This window comes from Phyllobates terribilis, unplaced genomic scaffold (genome assembly GCF_046119375.1).
Source record: "Phyllobates terribilis strain yellow unplaced genomic scaffold, ASM4611937v1 Scaffold_10__3_contigs__length_209671492, whole genome shotgun sequence".
In the NCBI taxonomy this organism is placed as follows: domain Eukaryota; kingdom Metazoa; phylum Chordata; class Amphibia; order Anura; family Dendrobatidae; genus Phyllobates; species Phyllobates terribilis.
In genome coordinates this window covers 177,852,042-177,873,989 of record NW_027362770.1, presented here as the reverse complement: position 1 = coordinate 177,873,989, position 21,948 = coordinate 177,852,042, and the positions used below count along the sequence as shown (strand labels likewise).

General features: G+C 35.6%; 1 protein-coding gene across 1 annotated transcript in view; it reads right to left on the bottom strand.

The window, feature by feature from the left end:
• LARGE1 (LARGE xylosyl- and glucuronyltransferase 1) overlaps positions 1-21,948 on the bottom strand; it is a 521,095-nt gene that overhangs the window by 15,011 nt on the left and 484,136 nt on the right. Inside the window, exons 11-12 of the mRNA XM_073650219.1 lie at positions 20,306-20,469; positions 19,812-20,090 (exon numbers count right to left, since the gene is read on the bottom strand). Coding sequence (XP_073506320.1) covers positions 19,812-20,090; positions 20,306-20,469 — 443 coding nt within the window. The remainder of the gene's footprint in view (positions 1-19,811; positions 20,091-20,305; positions 20,470-21,948) is intronic.

The following is a 21,948-nucleotide window of genomic DNA, read 5'->3' as shown; positions in this document are numbered from 1 at the left end:
GCCTCTATGTACAAGAATATAACTACTATAATACTGCTCCTATGTACAAGAATATAACTACTATAATACTGCTCCTATGTACAAGAATATAACTACTATAATACTGCTCCTGTATACAAGAATATAACTACTATAATACTGCTCCTATGTACAAGAATATAACTACTATAATACTGCCTCTATGTACAAGAATATAACTACTATAATACTGCTCCTGTATACAAGAATATAACTACTATAATACTGCTCCTATGTACAAGAATATAACTACTATAATACTGCCTCTATGTACAAGAATATAGCTACTATAATACTGCTCCTATGTACAAGAATATAACTACTATAATACTGCCTCTATGTACAAGAATATAACTACTATAATACTGCTCCTATGTACAAGAATATAACTACTATAATACTGCCTCTATGTACAAGAATATAACTACTATAATACTGCTCCTATGTACAAGAATATAACTACTATAATACTGCTCCTATGTACAAGAATATAACTACTATAATACTGCTCCTATGTACAAGAATATAACTACTATAATACTGCCCCTATGTACAAGAATATAACTACTATAATACTGCTCCTGTATACAAGAATATAACTACTATAATACTGCTCCTATGTACAAGAATATAACTACTATAATACTGCCTCTATGTACAAGAATATAACTACTATAATACTGCTCCTATGTACAAGAATATAACTACTATAATACTGCCTCTATGTACAAGAATATAACTACTATAATACTGCTCCTATGTACAAGAATATAACTACTATAATACTGCTCCTATGTACAAGAATATAGCTACTATAATACTGCTCCTATGTACAAGAATATAACTACTATAATACTGCTCCTATGTACAAGAATATAACTACTATAATACTGCCCCCTATGTACAAGAATATAACTACTATAATACTGCTCCAAGTACAAGAATATAACTACTATAATACTGCCCCCTATGTACAAGAATATAACTACTATAATACTGCTCCTATGTACAAGAATATAACTACTATAATACTGCTCCTATGTACAAGAATATAACTACTATAATACTGCCCCCTATGTACAAGAATATAACTACTATAATACTGCTCCTATGTACAAGAATATAGCTACTATAATACTGCCCCCTATGTACAAGAATATAACTACTATAATACTGCTCCTATGTACAAGAATATAACTACTATAATACTGCCTCTATGTACAAGAATATAACTACTATAATACTGCTCCTATGTACAAGAATATAACTACTATAATACTGCCTCTATGTACAAGAATATAACTACTATAATACTGCTCCTATGTACAAGAATATAACTACTATAATACTGCTCCTATGTACAAGAATATAACTACTATAATACTGCTCCTATGTACAAGAATATAACTACTATAATACTGCCCCTATGTACAAGAATATAACTACTATAATACTGCTCCTGTATACAAGAATATAACTACTATAATACTGCTCCTATGTACAAGAATATAACTACTATAATACTGCCTCTATGTACAAGAATATAACTACTATAATACTGCTCCTATGTACAAGAATATAACTACTATAATACTGCCTCTATGTACAAGAATATAACTACTATAATACTGCTCCTATGTACAAGAATATAACTACTATAATACTGCTCCTATGTACAAGAATATAGCTACTATAATACTGCTCCTATGTACAAGAATATAACTACTATAATACTGCTCCTATGTACAAGAATATAACTACTATAATACTGCCCCCTATGTACAAGAATATAACTACTATAATACTGCTCCAAGTACAAGAATATAACTACTATAATACTGCCCCCTATGTACAAGAATATAACTACTATAATACTGCTCCTATGTACAAGAATATAACTACTATAATACTGCTCCTATGTACAAGAATATAACTACTATAATACTGCCCCCTATGTACAAGAATATAACTACTATAATACTGCTCCTATGTACAAGAATATAGCTACTATAATACTGCCCCCTATGTACAAGAATATAACTACTATAATACTGCCCCTATGTACAAGAATATAACTACTATAATACTGCCCCTATGTACAAGAATATAACTACTATAATACTGCCCCTATGTACAAGAATATAACTACTATAATACTGCTCCTATGTACAGGAATATAACTCCTATAATACTGCCCCTATGTACAAGAATATAACTACTATAATACAGCCCCATATGTACAAGAATATAACTACTATAATACTGGCCCTATGTACAAGAATATAACTACTATAATACTGCCCCCTATGTACAAGAATATAACTAATATAATACTGCCCCCTATGTACAAGAATATAACTAATATAATATTGCCCCCTATGTACAAGAATATAACTACTATAATACTGCTCCAAGTACAAGAATATAACTACTATAATACTGCCCCTATGTACAAGAATATAACTACTATAATACTGCTCCTATGTACAGGAATATAACTCCTATAATACTGCCCCTATGTACAAGAATATAACTACTATAATACAGCCCCATATGTACAAGAATATAACTACTATAATACTGCCCCCTATGTACAAGAATATAACTACTATAATACTGCTCCAAGTACAAGAATATAACTACTATTATACTGCCCCCTTTGTACAAGAATATAACTACTATAATACTGTCCCCTATGTACAAGAATATAACTACTATAATACTGCCCCTATGTACAAGAATATAACTACTATAATACTGCTCCTATGTACAAGAATATAACTACTATAATACTGTCCCTATGTACAAGAATATAACTACTATAATACTGCTCCTATATACAAGAATATAACTACTATAATACTGCCCCCTATGTACAAGAATATAACTACTATAATACTGGCCCTATGTACAAGAATATAACTACTATAATACTGCCCCCTATGTACAAGAATATAACTAATATAATACTGCCCCCTATGTACAAGAATATAACTAATATAATATTGCCCCCTATGTACAAGAATATAACTACTATAATACTGCTCCAAGTACAAGAATATAACTACTATAATACTGCCCCCTATGTACAAGAATATAACTACTATAATACTGCCCCCTATGTACAAGAATATAACTACTATAATACTGTCCCCTATGTACAAGAATATAACTACTATAATACTGCTCCTATGTACAAGAATATAACTACTATAATACTGCCCCCTATGTACAAGAATATAACTAATATAATACTGCCCCCTATGTACAAGAATATAACTACTATAATACTGCCCCTATGTACAAGAATATAACTACTATAATACTGCTCCTATGTACAAGAATATAACTACTATAATACTGCCCCCTATGTACAAGAATATAACTACTATAATACTGCCCCCTATGTACAAGAATATAACTACTATAATACTGTCCCCTATGTACAAGAATATAACTACTATAATACTGCTCCTATGTACAAGAATATAACTACTATAATACTGCCCCCTATGTACAAGAATATAACTAATATAATACTGCCCCCTATGTACAAGAATATAACTACTATAATACTGCCCCTATGTACAAGAATATAACTACTATAATACTGCTTCTATGTACAAGAATACAACTGCTATAATACTGCCCCCTATGTACAAGAATATAACTACTATAATACTGCCCCCTATGTACAAGAATATAACTAGTATAATACTGCCCCTATGTACAAGGATATAACTGCTATAATACTGCCCCTATGTACAAGAATATAACTACTATAATACTGCTCCTATGTGCAAGAATATAACTACTATAATACTGCCCCCTATGTACAAGAATATAACTAATATAATACTGCCCCTATGTACAAGAATATAACTACTATAATACTGCCCCCTATGTACAAGAATATAACTAATATAATACTGCTCCTATATACAAGAATATAACTACTATAATACTGCTCCTATGTACAAGAATATAACCACTATAATACTGCCCCTTTGTACAAGAATATAACTACTATAATACTGCCTCCTATGTACAAGAATATAACTACTATAATACTGCTCCTATGTACAAGAATATAACTGCTATAATACTGCCCCCTATGTACAAGAATATAACTAATATAATACTGCTCCTATATACAAGAATATAACTACTATAATACTGCTCCTATGTACAAGAATATAACCACTATAATACTGCCCCTATGTTGAATAATATAACTACTATAATACTGCTCCTATGTACAAGAATATAACTACTATAATACTGCTCCCTATGTACAAGAATATAACTACTATAATACTGCTCCTATGTACAAGAATATAACTGCTATAATACTGCCCCCTACGTACTAGAATATAACTACTATAATACAGCTCCTATGTACAACAATATAACTACTATAATACTGCCCCCTATGTACAAGAATATAACTACTATAATACTGCCCCTATGTACAATACAACTGCTATAATACTGCCCCTATGTACAAGAACATAACTACTATAATACTGCCCCTATGTACAAGAATATAACTACTATAATACTGCCCCCTATGTACAAGAATATAACTACTATAATACTGCTCCTATGTACAAGAATATAACTACTATAATACTGCCCCCCATGTACAAGAATATAACTACTATAATACTGCCCCTATGTACAAGAATATAACTATTATAATACTGCCCCTATGTACAAGAATATAACTACTATAATACTGCCCCATATGTACAAGAATATAACTACTATAATACTGCCCCCTATGTACAAGAATATAACTACTATAATACTGCTCCTATGTACAAGAATATAACTACTATAATACTGCCCCCTATGTACAAGAATATAACTACTATAATACTGCCCCTATGTACAAGAATATAACTACTATAATACTGCCCCTATGTACAAGAATATAACTACTATAATACTGCCCCCTATGTACAAGAATATAACTACTATAATACTGCCCCATATGTACAAGAATATAACTACTATAATACTGCCCCTTATGTACAAGAATATAACTACTATAATACTGCCCCCTATGTACAAGAATATAACTACTATAATACTGCCCCCTATGTACAAGAATATAACTACTATAATACTGCCCCTATGTACAAGAATATAACTACTATAATACTGCTCCCTATGTACAAGAATATAACTACTATAATACTGCCCCTATGTACAAGAATATAACTACTATAATACTGCTCCTATGTACAAGAATATAACTACTATAATACTGCTCCTATGTACAAGAATATAACTACTATAATACTGCTCCTATGTACAAGAATATAACTACTATAATACTGCTCCTATGTACAAGAATATAACTACTATAATACTGCCCCCTATGTACAAGAATATAACAACTATAATACTGCTCCTATGTACAAGAATATAACTACTATAATACTGCCCCCTATGTACAAGAATATTACTACTATAATACTGCTCCTATGTACAAGAATATAACTACTATAATACTGCCCCCTATGTACAAGAATATAACTACTATAATACTGCCCCCTATGTACAAGAATATAACTACTATAATACTGCTCCTATGTACAAGAATATAACTACTATAATACTGGTCCTATATACAAGAACATAACTACTATAATACTGCCCCTATGTACAAGAATATAACTACTATAATACTGCTCCTATATACAAGAACATAACTACTATAATACTGCCCCTATGTACAAGAATATAACTACTATAATACTGCCCCCTATGTACAAGAATATAACTACTATAATACTGCTCCTATGTACAAGAATATAACTACTATAATACTGCCCCCCATGTACAAGAATATAACTACTATAATACTGCCCCTATGTACAAGAATATAACTATTATAATACTGCCCCCTATGTACAAGAATATAACTACTATAATACTGCCCCATATGTACAAGAATATAACTACTATAATACTGCCCCCTATGTACAAGAATATAACTACTATAATACTGCCCCCTATGTACAAGAATATAACTACTATAATACTGCCCCCTATGTACAAGAATATAACTACTATAATACTGCCCCTATGTACAATACAACTGCTATAATACTGCCCCTATGTACAAGAACATAACTACTATAATACTGCCCTCTATGTACAAGAATATAACTACTATAATACTGCTCCTATGTACAAGAATATAACTACTATAATACTGCCCCCTATTTACAAGAATATAACTACTATAATACTGCCCCCTATGTACAAGAATATAACTACTATAATACTGCCCCCTATGTACAAGAATATAACTACTATAATACTGCCCCTATGTACAAGAATATAACTACTATAATACTGCTCCTATGTACAAGAACATAACTACTATAATACTGCCCCTATGAACAAGAATATAACTACTATAATACTGCCCCCTATGTACAAGAATATAACTACTATAATACTGCTCCTATGTACAAGAATATAACTACTATAATACTGCCCCCCATGTACAAGAATATAACTACTATAATACTGCCCCTATGTACAAGAATATAACTATTATAATACTGCCCCCTATGTACAAGAATATAACTACTATAATACTGCCCCATATGTACAAGAATATAACTACTATAATACTGCCCCCTATGTACAAGAATATAACTACTATAATACTGCCCCCTATGTACAAGAATATAACTACTATAATACTGCCCCCTATGTACAAGAATATAACTACTATAATACTGCTCCTATGTACAAGAATATAACTACTATAATACTGCCCCCCATGTACAAGAATATAACTACTATAATACTGCCCCTATGTACAAGAATATAACTATTATAATACTGCCCCCTATGTACAAGAATATAACTACTATAATACTGCTCCTATGTACAAGAATATAACTACTATAATACTGCCCCCTATGTACAAGAATATAACTACTATAATACTGCCCCCTATGTACAAGAATATAACTACTATAATACTGCCCCCTATGTACAAGAATATAACTACTATAATACTGCCCCCTATGTACAAGAATATAACTACTATAATACTGCCCCTATGTACAACAATACAACTGCTATAATACTGCCCCTATGTACAAGAATATAACTACTATAATACTGCTCCTATGTACAAGAATATAACTACTATAATACTGCCCCCTATGTACAAGAATATAACTACTATAATACTGCCCCCTATGTACAAGAATATAACTACTATAATACTGCTCCTATGTACAATAATATAACTACTATAATACTGCTCCCTATGTACAAGAATATAACTACTATAATACTGCCCCTATGTACAAGAATATAACTACTATAATACTGCCCCCTATGTACAAGAATATAACTACTATAATACTGCCCCCTATGTACAAGAATATAACTACTATAATACTGCTCCCTATGTACAAGAATATAACTACTATAATACTGCCCCTATGTACAAGAATATAACTACTATAATACTGCTCCTATGTACAAGAATATAACTACTATAATACTGCTCCTATGTACAAGAATATAACTACTATAATACTGCTCCTATGTACAAGAATATAACTACTATAATACTGCCCCCTATGTACAAGAATATAACTACTATAATACTGCTCCTATGTACAAGAATATAACTACTATAATACTGCCCCTATGTACAAGAATATAACTACTATAATACTGCCCTCTATGTACAAGAATATAACTACTATAATACTGCCCCTATGTACAATACAACTGCTATAATACTGCCCCTATGTACAAGAACATAACTACTATAATACTGCCCTCTATGTACAAGAATATAACTACTATAATACTGCTCCTATGTACAAGAATATAACTACTATAATACTGCCCCCTATTTACAAGAATATAACTACTATAATACTGCCCCCTATGTACAAGAATATAACTACTATAATACTGCCCCCTATGTACAAGAATATAACTACTATAATACTGCCCCTATGTACAAGAATATAACTACTATAATACTGCTCCTATGTACAAGAACATAACTACTATAATACTGCCCCTATGAACAAGAATATAACTACTATAATACTGCCCCCTATGTACAAGAATATAACTACTATAATACTGCTCCTATGTACAAGAATATAACTACTATAATATTGCCCCCATGTACAAGAATATAACTACTATAATACTGCCCCTATGTACAAGAATATAACTATTATAATACTGCCCCCTATGTACAAGAATATAACTACTATAATACTGCCCCATATGTACAAGAATATAACTACTAAAATACTGCCCCCTATGTACAAGAATATAACTACTATAATACTGCCCCCTATGTACAAGAATATAACTACTATAATACTGCCCCTATGTACAAGAATATAACTACTATAATACTGCTCCTATGTACAAGAATATAACTACTATAATACTGCCCCCCATGTACAAGAATATAACTACTATAATACTGCCCCTATGTACAAGAATATAACTACTATAATACTGCCCCCTATGTACAAGAATATAACTACTATAATACTGCTCCTATGTACAAGAATATAACTACTATAATACTGCCCCCTATGTACAAGAATATAACTACTATAATACTGCCCCCTATGTACAAGAATATAACTACTATAATACTGCCCCTATGTACAAGAATATAACTACTATAATACTGCCCCCTATGTACAAGAATAGAACTACTATAATACTGCCCCTATGTACAACAATACAACTGCTATAATACTGCCCCTATGTACAAGAACATAACTACTATAATACTGCCCTCTATGTACAAGATTATAACTACTATAATACTGCTCCTATGTACAAGAATATAACTACTATAATACTGCCCCCTATGTACAAGAATATAACTACTATAATACTGCCCCCTATGTACAAGAATATAACTACTATAATACTGCTCCTATGTACAATAATATAACTACTATAATACTGCTCCCTATGTACAAGAATATAACTACTATAATACTGCCCCTATGTACAAGAATATAACTACTATAATACTGCCCCCTATGTACAAGAATATAACTACTATAATACTGCCCCCTATGTACAAGAATATAACTACTATAATACTGCTCCCTATGTACAAGAATATAACTACTATAATACTGCCCCTATGTACAAGAATATAACTACTATAATACTACTCCTATGTACAAGAATATAACTACTATAATACTGCTCCTATGTACAAGAATATAACTACTATAATACTGCTCCTATGTACAAGAATATAACTACTATAATACTGCCCCCTATGTACAAGAATATAACTACTATAATACTGCTCCTATGTACAAGAATATAACTACTATAATACTGCCCCTATGTACAAGAATATAACTACTATAATACTGCCCTCTATGTACAAGAATATAACTACTATAATAATGCTCCTATGTACAAGAATATAACTACTATAATACTGCCCCCTATGTACAAGAATATAACTACTATAATACTGCTCCTATGTACAATAATATAACTACTATAATACTGCTCCCTATGTACAAGAATATAACTACTATAATACTGCCCCTATGTACAAGAATATAACTACTATAATACTGTCCCCTATGTACAAGAATATAACTACTATAATACTGCCCCCTATGTACAAGAATATAACTACTATAATACTGCCCCTATGTACAAGAATATAACTACTATAATACTGCTCCTATGTACAAGAATATAACTACTATAATACTGCCCCCCATGTACAAGAATATAACTACTATAATACTGCCCCTATGTACAAGAATATAACTACTATAATACTGCCCCCTATGTACAAGAATATAACTACTATAATACTGCTCCTATGTACAAGAATATAACTACTATAATACTGCCCCCTATGTACAAGAATATAACTACTATAATACTGCCCCCTATGTACAAGAATATAACTACTATAATACTGCCCCTATGTACAAGAATATAACTACTATAATACTGCCCCCTATGTACAAGAATAGAACTACTATAATACTGCCCCTATGTACAACAATACAACTGCTATAATACTGTCCCTATGTACAAGAACATAACTACTATAATACTGCCCTCTATGTACAAGAATATAACTACTATAATACTGCTCCTATGTACAAGAATATAACTACTATAATACTGCCCCCTATGTACAAGAATATAACTACTATAATACTGCCCCCTATGTACAAGAATATAACTACTATAATACTGCTCCTATGTACAATAATATAACTACTATAATACTGCTCCCTATGTACAAGAATATAACTACTATAATACTGCCCCTATGTACAAGAATAAAACTACTATAATACTGCCCCCTATGTACAAGAATATAACTACTATAATACTGCCCCCTATGTACAAGAATATAACTACTATAATACTGCTCCCTATGTACAAGAATATAACTACTATAATACTGCCCCTATGTACAAGAATATAACTACTATAATACTGCTCCTATGTACAAGAATATAACTACTATAATACTGCTCCTATGTACAAGAATATAACTACTATAATACTGCTCCTATGTACAAGAATATAACTACTATAATACTACCCCTATGTACAAGAATATAACTACTATAATACTGCCCCCTATGTACAAGAATATAACTACTATAATACTGCCCCTATGTACAAGAATATAACTACTATAATACTGCCCCCTATGTACAAGAATAGAACTACTATAATACTGCCCCTATGTACAACAATACAACTGCTATAATACTGCCCCTATGTACAAGAACATAACTACTATTATACTGCCCTCTATGTACAAGAATATAACTACTATAATACTGCTCCTATGTACAAGAATATAACTACTATAATACTGCCCCCTATGTACAAGAATATAACTACTATAATACTGCCCCCTATGTACAAGAATATAACTACTATAATACTGCCCCTATGTACAAGAATATAACTACTATAATACTGCTCCTATGTACAAGAATATAACTACTATAATACTGCCCCCCATGTACAAGAATATAACTACTATAATACTGCCCCTATGTACAAGAATATAACTACTATAATACTGCCCCCTATGTACAAGAATATAACTACTATAATACTGCTCCTATGTACAAGAATATAACTACTATAATACTGCCCCCTATGTACAAGAATATAACTACTATAATACTGCCCCCTATGTACAAGAATATAACTACTATAATACTGCCCCTATGTACAAGAATATAACTACTATAATACTGCCCCCTATGTACAAGAATAGAACTACTATAATACTGCCCCTATGTACAACAATACAACTGCTATAATACTGTCCCTATGTACAAGAACATAACTACTATAATACTGCCCTCTATGTACAAGAATATAACTACTATAATACTGCTCCTATGTACAAGAATATAACTACTATAATACTGCCCCCTATGTACAAGAATATAACTACTATAATACTGCCCCCTATGTACAAGAATATAACTACTATAATACTGCTCCTATGTACAATAATATAACTACTATAATACTGCTCCCTATGTACAAGAATATAACTACTATAATACTGCCCCTATGTACAAGAATATAACTACTATAATACTGCCCCCTATGTACAAGAATATAACTACTATAATACTGCCCCCTATGTACAAGAATATAACTACTATAATACTGCTCCCTATGTACAAGAATATAACTACTATAATACTGCCCCTATGTACAAGAATATAACTACTATAATACTGCTCCTATGTACAAGAATATAACTACTATAATACTGCTCCTATGTACAAGAATATAACTACTATAATACTACCCCTATGTACAAGAATATAACTACTATAATACTGCCCCCTATGTACAAGAATATAACTACTATAATACTGCCCCTATGTACAAGAATATAACTACTATAATACTGCCCCCTATGTACAAGAATAGAACTACTATAATACTGCCCCTATGTACAACAATACAACTGCTATAATACTGCCCCTATGTACAAGAACATAACTACTATTATACTGCCCTCTATGTACAAGAATATAACTACTATAATACTGCTCCTATGTACAAGAATATAACTACTATAATACTGCCCCCTATGTACAAGAATATAACTACTATAATACTGCCCCCTATGTACAAGAATATAACTACTATAATACTGCTCCTATGTACAATAATATAACTACTATAATACTGCTCCCTATGTACAAGAATATAACTACTATAATACTGCCCCTATGTACAAGAATATAACTACTATAATACTGCCCCCTATGTACAAGAATATAACTACTATAATACTGCCCCCTATGTACAAGAATATAACTACTATAATACTGCTCCCTATGTACAAGAATATAACTACTATAATACTGCCCCTATGTACAAGAATATAACTACTATAATACTGCTCCTATGTACAAGAATATAACTACTATAATACTGCTCCTATGTACAAGAATATAACTACTATAATACTGCTCCTATGTACAAGAATATAACTACTATAATACTACCCCTATGTACAAGAATATAACTACTATAATACTGCCCCCTATGTACAAGAATATAACTACTATAATACTGCTCCTATGTACAAGAATATAGCTACTATAATACTGCCCCTATGTAGAAGAATATAACTACTATAATACTGCCCCCTATGTACAAGAATATAACTGCTATAATACCGCCCCCTATGTATAAGAATATAACTACTATAATACTGCCCCTATATACAAGAATATAGCTACTATAATACTGACCCTATGTAGAAGAATATAACTACTATAATACTGCTTCCTATGTACAAGAATATAACTATTATAATACTGCTCCTATGTACAAGAATATAACTACTATAATACTGCTCCTATGTACAAGAATATAACTACTATAATACTGCCCCTATGTACAAGAATATAACTGCTATAATACCGCCCCCTATGTATAAGAATATATCTACTATAATACTGCCCCTATGTACAAGAATATAGCTACTATAATACTGACCCTATGTAGAAGAATATAACTACTATAATACTACTCCTATGTACAAGAATATAACTATTATAATACTGCTCCTATATACAAGAATATAACTACTATAATACTGCCCCTATGTACAAGAATATAACTACTATAATACTGCCCCTATGTACAAGAATATAACTGCTATAATACTGCCCCTATGTACAAGAATATAACTGCTATACCGCCCCCTATGTATAAGAATATAACTACTATAATACTGCCCCTATGTACAAGAATATAGCTACTATAATACTGCCCCTATGTAGAAGAATATAACTACTATAATACTGCTCCCTATGTACAAGAATATAACTACTATAATACTGCTCCTATGTACAAGAATATAACTACTATACTACTGCCCCCTATGTACAAGAATATAACTACTATAATACTGCCCCCTATGTACAAGAATATAACTACTATAATACTGCTCCCTATGTACAAGAATATAACTACTATAATACTGCCCCTATGTACAAGAATATAACTACTATAATACTGCTCCTATGTACAAGAATATAACTACTATAATACTGCTCCTATGTACAAGAATATAACTACTATAATACTGCTCCTATGTACAAGAATATAACTACTATAATACTGCTCCTATGTACAAGAATATAACTACTATAATACTGCCCCCTATGTACAAGAATATAACTACTATAATACTGCTCCTATGTACAAGAATATAACTACTATAATACTGCTCCTATGTACAAGAATATAACTACTATAATACTGCCCCCTATGTACAAGAATATAACTACTATAATACTGTCCCCTATGTACAATAATATAACTACTATAATACTGCCTCCTATGTACAAGAATAGAACTACTATAATACTGCTCCTATGTACAAGAATATAGCTACTATAATACTGCCCCTATGTAGAAGAATATAACTACTATAATACTGCCCCCTATGTACAAGAATATAACTGCTATAATACCGCCCCCTATGTATAAGAAAATAACTACTATAATACTGCCCCTATGTACAAGAATATAGCTACTATAATACTGACCCTATGTAGAAGAATATAACTACTATAATACTGCTCCCTATGTACAAGAATATAACTACTATAATACTGCTCCTATGTACAAGAATATAACTACTATAATACTGCTCCCTATGTACAAGAATATTACTACTATAATACTGCCCCTATGTACAAGAATATAACTACTATAATACTGCTCCTATGTACAAGAATATAACTACTATAATACTGCTCCTATGTACAGGAATATAACAACTATAATACTGCCCCCTATGTACAAGAATATAACTACTATAATACTGCCCCCTATGTACAAGAATATAACTACTATAATACTGCCCCCTATGTACAAGAATATAACTACTATAATACTGCTCCTATGTACAAGAATATAACTACTGTAATACTGCCCCTATGTTCAGGAATATAACTACTATAATACTGCTCCTATGTACAAGAATATACCTATTATAATACTGCTCCTATGTGCAAGAATATAACTACTATAATACTGCCCTCTATGTACAAGAATATAACTACTATAATACTGCTCCTATGTACAAGAATATAACTACTATAATACTGCCCCTATGTACAAGAATATAACTACTATAATACTGCTCCTATGTACAAGAATATACCTACTATAATACTGCTCCTATGTACAAGAATATAACTACTATAATACTGCCCCTATATACAAGAATATAACTACTATAATACTGCCCCTATGTACAACAATATAACTACTATAATACTGCCCCTTATGTACAAGAATATAACTACTATAATACTGCCCCTATGTACAAGAATATAACTACTATAATACTGCTCCTAAGTACAAGAATATAACTACTATAATACTGCCCCCTATGTACAAGAATATAACTACTATAATACTGCCCCTATGTACAAGAATATAACTACTATAATACTGTCCCCTATGTACAAGAATATAACTACTATAATACTGCTCCTATGTACAAGAATATAACTACTATAATACTGCCCCCTATGTACAAGAATATAACTACTATAATACTGCCCCTATGTACAAGAATATAACTACTATAATACTGTCCCCTATGTACAAGAATATAACTACTATAATACTGCTCCTATGTACAAGAATATAACTACTATAATACTGCCCCCTATGTACAAGAATATAACTACTATAATACTGCTCCTATGTACAAGAATATAGCTACTATAATACTGCCCCTATGTAGAAGAATATAACTACTATAATACTGCCCCCTATGTACAAGAATATAACTGCTATAATACCGCCCCCTATGTACAGGAATATAACTACTACTAGATGGTGGCCCGATTCGAACGCATCGGGTATTGTAGAATAGGTATGCGGCCGACGGGGCGCAATTAGCAGAGCGGCGTTTAAATTTGGCGCCCAAATCGCTGATTGGTCGCGTTAGGCAACCGCGACCAATCAGCAAAGCGGTGTTTAAATTTGGCGGCAATATCGGCGATTGGTCGCGGGCGGCGGCCGCGACCAATCTGCGAACCGTGTTAGTGAGGACTGGAGAGCGTGTTTAAATTTGGCACCAAAATCGCTGATCAGTCGCAACCAATCAGCAGAGCGGTGTTTAAATTTGGCGCCAATACTGCTGATTGGTCGCGGCCGCCGACCGCGACCAATCAGCAGAGCGATACAGAGCGGGGTTTAAATTTGGCACCAAAATCGCTGATTGGTCGCCGGCCGCGACCAATCAACGATTTTGGCACAAAATTTAAACAACGCTCTGCTGATTGGTCGCGGCCATCAGACGCGACTAATCAGCGACTTTGGGGCCAAATTTAAACCCCGCTCGGCTGATTGGTCGCGGTCGCCGGCCTCGACCAATCAGCAGAGAGTTGTTTAAATTTGGCGCCAATGTCGCTGATTGGTCGTGGGCGGCGGCCGCTACCAATCAGCGAACCGTGCTAGTGAGGACTGGAGAGCGTGTTTAAATTTGGCACCAAAATCGCTGATTAGTCGCGACCGCGACCAATCAGCAAAGAGGTGTTTAAATTTGGCGACAATACTGCAGATTGGTCGCGGCCGGCGACCGCGACCAATCAGCAGAGCGTTGTTTAAATTTTGCGCCAATCTCTGGCGTCCGCGACCAATCAGCAGAGCATTGTTTAAATTTGGCGCCAATCTCGCTGATTGATCTCGGCCAGCGACCGCGACCAATCAGCAGAGCGTTGTTTAAATTTTGCGCCAATCTCTGGCGTCCGCGACCAATCAGCAGAGCGTTGTTTAAATTTGGCGCCAAGCTCGCTGATTGGTCGCGGCCGGCAACCGCGACCAATTAGCACAGCAGTGTTTAAATGAGCCGGCAAGATCAGTGATTGGTCGCGGCCGCTATTTAAATGTGGCGCCCAAATCGGTGATTGGTCACGGCCGCTGCCCGCGACCAATCACCGATTTGGGCGCCAAATTTAAATATCGGCCGCGACCAATCACCGATCTTGGCTCCTCATTTAATCACCGCTGTGCTGATTGGTCGCCGACGCTGGGCGCGACCAATCACCGATTTTGGCGCCACATTTAAATAGCGTCCGCGACCAATCAGTACAGCGGTGTTTAAATGTGGAGCCAAGATCGGTGATTGGTCGTGGCCGATATTTAAATATGGCGCCCAAATCGGTGATTGGTCGCGGGCAGCGCCAGCGACCAATTAGCGATTTTTAACACAAATGTCCGGACCTTTGTAACACCATGCGGATACTGTGGGTACATCAGCGGCTAGGGTGTGAAGGGAGGACCGGGGAGCGGCGCTGCGGGTCGGGATACTTCTGCTGCGAGCGCCCGCTCATGTTCCGGGTTCTCGCAACGGAAGTATCCGCACAGGCAGCGCCGCTGACATCCATGCGGCTAGGGCGTGAAGGGAGGACCGGGGAAGGGCGCTGACATCCAATTGGTCGCGGACGCTATTTAAATGTGCCGCACAAATCGGTGATTGGTCGCGGTCTTGGCCCGCGACCAATCACTGATCTTGCGGCTAAAGTTAACCACTACTGTGCTGATTGGTCGCGGCCGATATATAAATTTGGCACCCAAATCGGTGATTGGTCGCGGGCAGCGTCCGCGACCAATCAGCACAGCGGTATTTAACTTTTGCGCTAAGATCAGTGATTGGTCGGGTCCGAAGACCGCGACCAATCATCGAATCGTCTTGGTGAGGACCGGGGAGCGGCGCTGCCTGTGCGGCTACTTCCGCAGCGAGAACCCGGGACATGAGCGGGCGCTCGCAGCAGGAGTATCCCGACCCGCAGCGCCGCTCCCCGGTCCTCCCTTCCGCATGGATGTCAGCGACGCCGGCGGTCCTTCCGCTGCTACCGGCAGGGAGATGAGCGCCTCGCGCCGCTCACCTCCCGGCTGCATCTCCGTCCCGCAGATGGGTCCGGCGGTCGGGGTCCTTCTGCTGGTACCGGCCGGGAGATGAGTGTCTCGCGGCGCTCATCTCCGGGCTGCAACGCCGCTGAGCTCCGTCCCACAGATGAGCCGCTAACGGCCGCCATCTTTTTTCTGAAATCCCGCGGCACTGATTGGCCGCTGCCGGACCAATGAGCGATGTGGGATTTCCTGGACAGACAGACAGACAGACAGATAGACAGACAGACAGACAGACGGGATAAGACGATTATATAGTAGATAATACTGCTCCTATGTACAACAATATAACTACTATAATACTGCCCCTATGTACAGGAATATAACTACTATAATACTGCCCCCTATGTACAAGAATATAACTACTATAATACTGCTCCTATGTACAAGAATATAACTACTATAATACTGCTCCTATATACAAGAATATAACTACTATAATACTGCTCCTATGTACAAGAATATAACTACTATAATACTGTCCCCTATGTACAAGAATATAACTACTATAATACTGCCCCCTATGTACAAGAATATACCTACTATAATACTGCCCCTATGTACAAGAATATACCTACTATAATACTGCCCCTATGCACAAGAATATAACTACTATAATACTGCCCCTATGTACAAGAATATAACTACTATAATACTGCTCCTATGTACAAGAATATAACTACTATAATACTGCTCCTATGTACAACAATATAACTACTATAATACTGCCCCTATGTACAGAAATATAACTACTATAATACTGCTCCTATATACATGAATATAACTACTATAATACTGCCCCTATATACAAGAATATAACTACTATAATACTGCTCCTATGTACAAGAATATAACTACTATAATACTGCTCCTATATACAAGAATAAAACTACTATAATACTGCTCCTATGTACAAGAATATAACTACTATAATACTGCTCCTATGTACAAGAATATAACTACTATAATACTGCTCCTATGTACAAGAATATAACTACTATAATACTGCTCCTATGTACAAGAATATAACTACTATAATACTGCTCCTATATACATGAATATAACTACTATAATACTGCCCCTATATAAAAGAATATAACTACTATAATACTGCTCCTATGTACAAGAATATAACTACTATAATACTGCTCCTATATACAAGAATAAAACTACTATAATACTGCTCCTATGTACAAGAATATAACTACTATAATACTGCTCCTATGTACAAGAATATAACTACTATAATACTGCTCCTATGTACAAGAATATAACTACTATAATACTGCTCCTATGTACAAGAATATAACTACTATAATACTGCTCCTATATACAAGAATAAAACTACTATAATACTGTTCCTATGTACAAGAATATAACTACTATAATACTGCTCCTATGTACAAGAATATAACTACTATAATACTGTTCCTATGTACAAGAATATAACTACTATAATACTGCTCCTATGTACAAGAATATAACTACTATAATACTGCCCCTATGTACAAGAATATAACTACTATAATACTGCCCCCTATGTACAAGAATATAACTACTATAATACTACTCCTATGTACAAGAATATAACTACTATAATACTGCCGATATGTTCAAGAATATAACTACTATAATACTGCTCCTATGTACAGGAATATAACTCCTATAATACTGCCCCCTATGTACAAGAATATAACTACTATAATACTGCCCCCAGTGTATAAGCATATAACTGCTATAATACTGCCCCTATGTACAAGAATATAACTACTATAATACTGCTCCTATGTAAAAGAATATAACTACTATAATACTGCTCCTATATACAAGAATATAACTACTATAATACTGCCCCTATATACAAGAATATAACTACTATAATACTGCTCCTATGTACAAGAATATAACTACTATAATACTGCTCCTATGTACAAGAATATAACTACTATAATACTGCTCCTATGTACAAGAATATAACTACTATAATACTGCTCCCTATGTACAAGAATATAACTACTATAATACTGCCCCTATGTACAAGAATATAACTACTATAATACTGCTCCTATGTACAAGAATATAACTACTATAATACTGCCGATATGTTCAAGAATATAACTACTATAATACTGCTCCTATGTACAGGAATATAACTACTATAATACTGCCCCGTATATACAAGAATATAACTACTATAATACTGCCCCCAGTGTATAAGCATATAACTGCTATAACACTGATATAGGTGTGGTCGGCCTCGCTCCTGCCATCGTTACCTGAGGCTCTCATAGAGTCCATACATAGGTAGGAAGTCTATATCCGAGAGGAACATGTAGGGTGTGCTGACGTGTTTCATGGCCACGTTCCTCAGCAGGTTGACCGGGTAGAACTGTCCTTCTTTGTAGACTATGTGGTAGCCCACGTTGCGCCGGTTGAGCAGCACCTCGGAGCCCTGTGCGTAACGTAAGAACTGCTGGGCCTCAGCGTCTGACAGGTACAGGGCCAGGCTGATGGGGCCCTCCCAGTGTTTGCAGATGGCTTCCAGCATCTGGAGCCTACAAGAGGAGAGAAGAACCTTAGCATTTTCAACAGTTTGATTGTGAAAGATCTGTTTTTTTATTCCCAACTCGATAAATGATATAATTCTTCCTGCCTGCAGTCACCACTAGGGGGAGCTCACTGCATCAAGATGTATACAGTTGGTATAAATCTGTATGCAGTGTGCTCCCCCTGGTGGTGGCTTTATGAACTGCTGTTACATTGCACCTACCTGTCCATGGACAGCTGGGCCACTAGCGTGACGTCAGAGTCGTCGGCCGCCGGCTCGTACTCGTAGTGCAGGAAGTAGAGGTGAGTGCGGTGCACGGTGAATCTCTCCCGCCTGAACTCGTAGCACAGGTCGTCCTCGTCCAGCTCTGACAGCTGGTTCTGGAGCTGTGGACAGAGAGACGGACAAGTCAAACCCAGGTGGCTTTCTGGTGGTAAAAGTCGGAGCGTGTCCCTTTAAGAAGAAAATAAAATGACAGTCTCTGCGGCTGGCGCATTTTAGAGCTTTTTTGTTGCCAGTTTTGCTCTTTCGCTCTCCCGGTGATCAGTAACGTTTCCCGCCGACACTTGGAGAAAAAAATCTTTGATGTTTTATTCAAGAGCAAAAACGCGAAATCTCCGCGGCTCAGGGTGAATGTCCTGTACACAGCGGGAAATGGACGGGAGGGGGGTCCCAACTAACTAAGGGGGGGTCACAACTAACTAAGGAGGGTCCCAACTAACTAAGGAGGGGTCACAACTAACTAAGGAGGGTCACAACTAACTAAGGGGGGATCACAACTAACTAAGGAGGGTCACAACTAACTAAGGGGGGGTCACAACTAACTAAGGAGGGTCACAAGTAACTAAGGAGGGTCACAAGTAACTAAGGGGGGTCACAACTAACTAAGGGGGATCACAACTAACTAAGGGGGTCACAACTAACTAAGGAGGGGTCACAACTAACTAAGGAGGGGTCACAACTAACTAAGGAGGGTCACAACTAACTAAGGGGGGTCACAACTAACTAAGGGGGTCACAACTAACTAAGGAGGGGTCACAACTAACTAAGGAGGGGTCACAACTAACTAAGGAGGCTCACAACTAACTAAGGGGGGTCACAACTAACTAAGGAGGGGTCACAACTAACTAAGGGGGTCACAACTAACTAAGGAGGGGTCACAACTAACTAAGGAGGCTCACAACTAACTAAGGAGGGTCACAACTAACTAAGGGGGGTCACAACTAACTAAGGGGGTCACAACTAACTAAGGAGGGTCCCAACTAACTAAGGGGGGGTCACAACTAACTAAGGAGGGGTCACAACTAACTAAGGAGGGTCACAACTAACTAAGGGGGGATCACAACTAACTAAGGAGGGTCACAACTAACTAAGGGGGGGTCACAACTAACTAAGGAGGGTCACAAGTAACTAAGGAGGGTCACAAGTAACTAAGGGGGGTCACAACTAACTAAGGGGGATCACAACTAACTAAGGGGGTCACAACTAACTAAGGAGGGGTCACAACTAACTAAGGAGGGGTCACAACTAACTAAGGAGGGTCACAACTAACTAAGGGGGGTCACAACTAACTAAGGGGGTCACAACTAACTAAGGAGGGGTCACAACTAACTAAGGAGGGGTCACAACTAACTAAGGAGGCTCACAACTAACTAAGGGGGGTCACAACTAACTAAGGAGGCTCACAACTAACTAAGGGGGGGTCACAACTAACTAAGAAGGGTCACAAGTAACTAAGGAGGGTCACAAGTAACTAAGGGGGGTCACAACTAACTAAGGGGGATCACAACTAACTAAGGGGGTCACAACTAACTAAGGAGGGGTCACAACTAACTAAGGAGGGGTCACAACTAACTAAGGAGGGT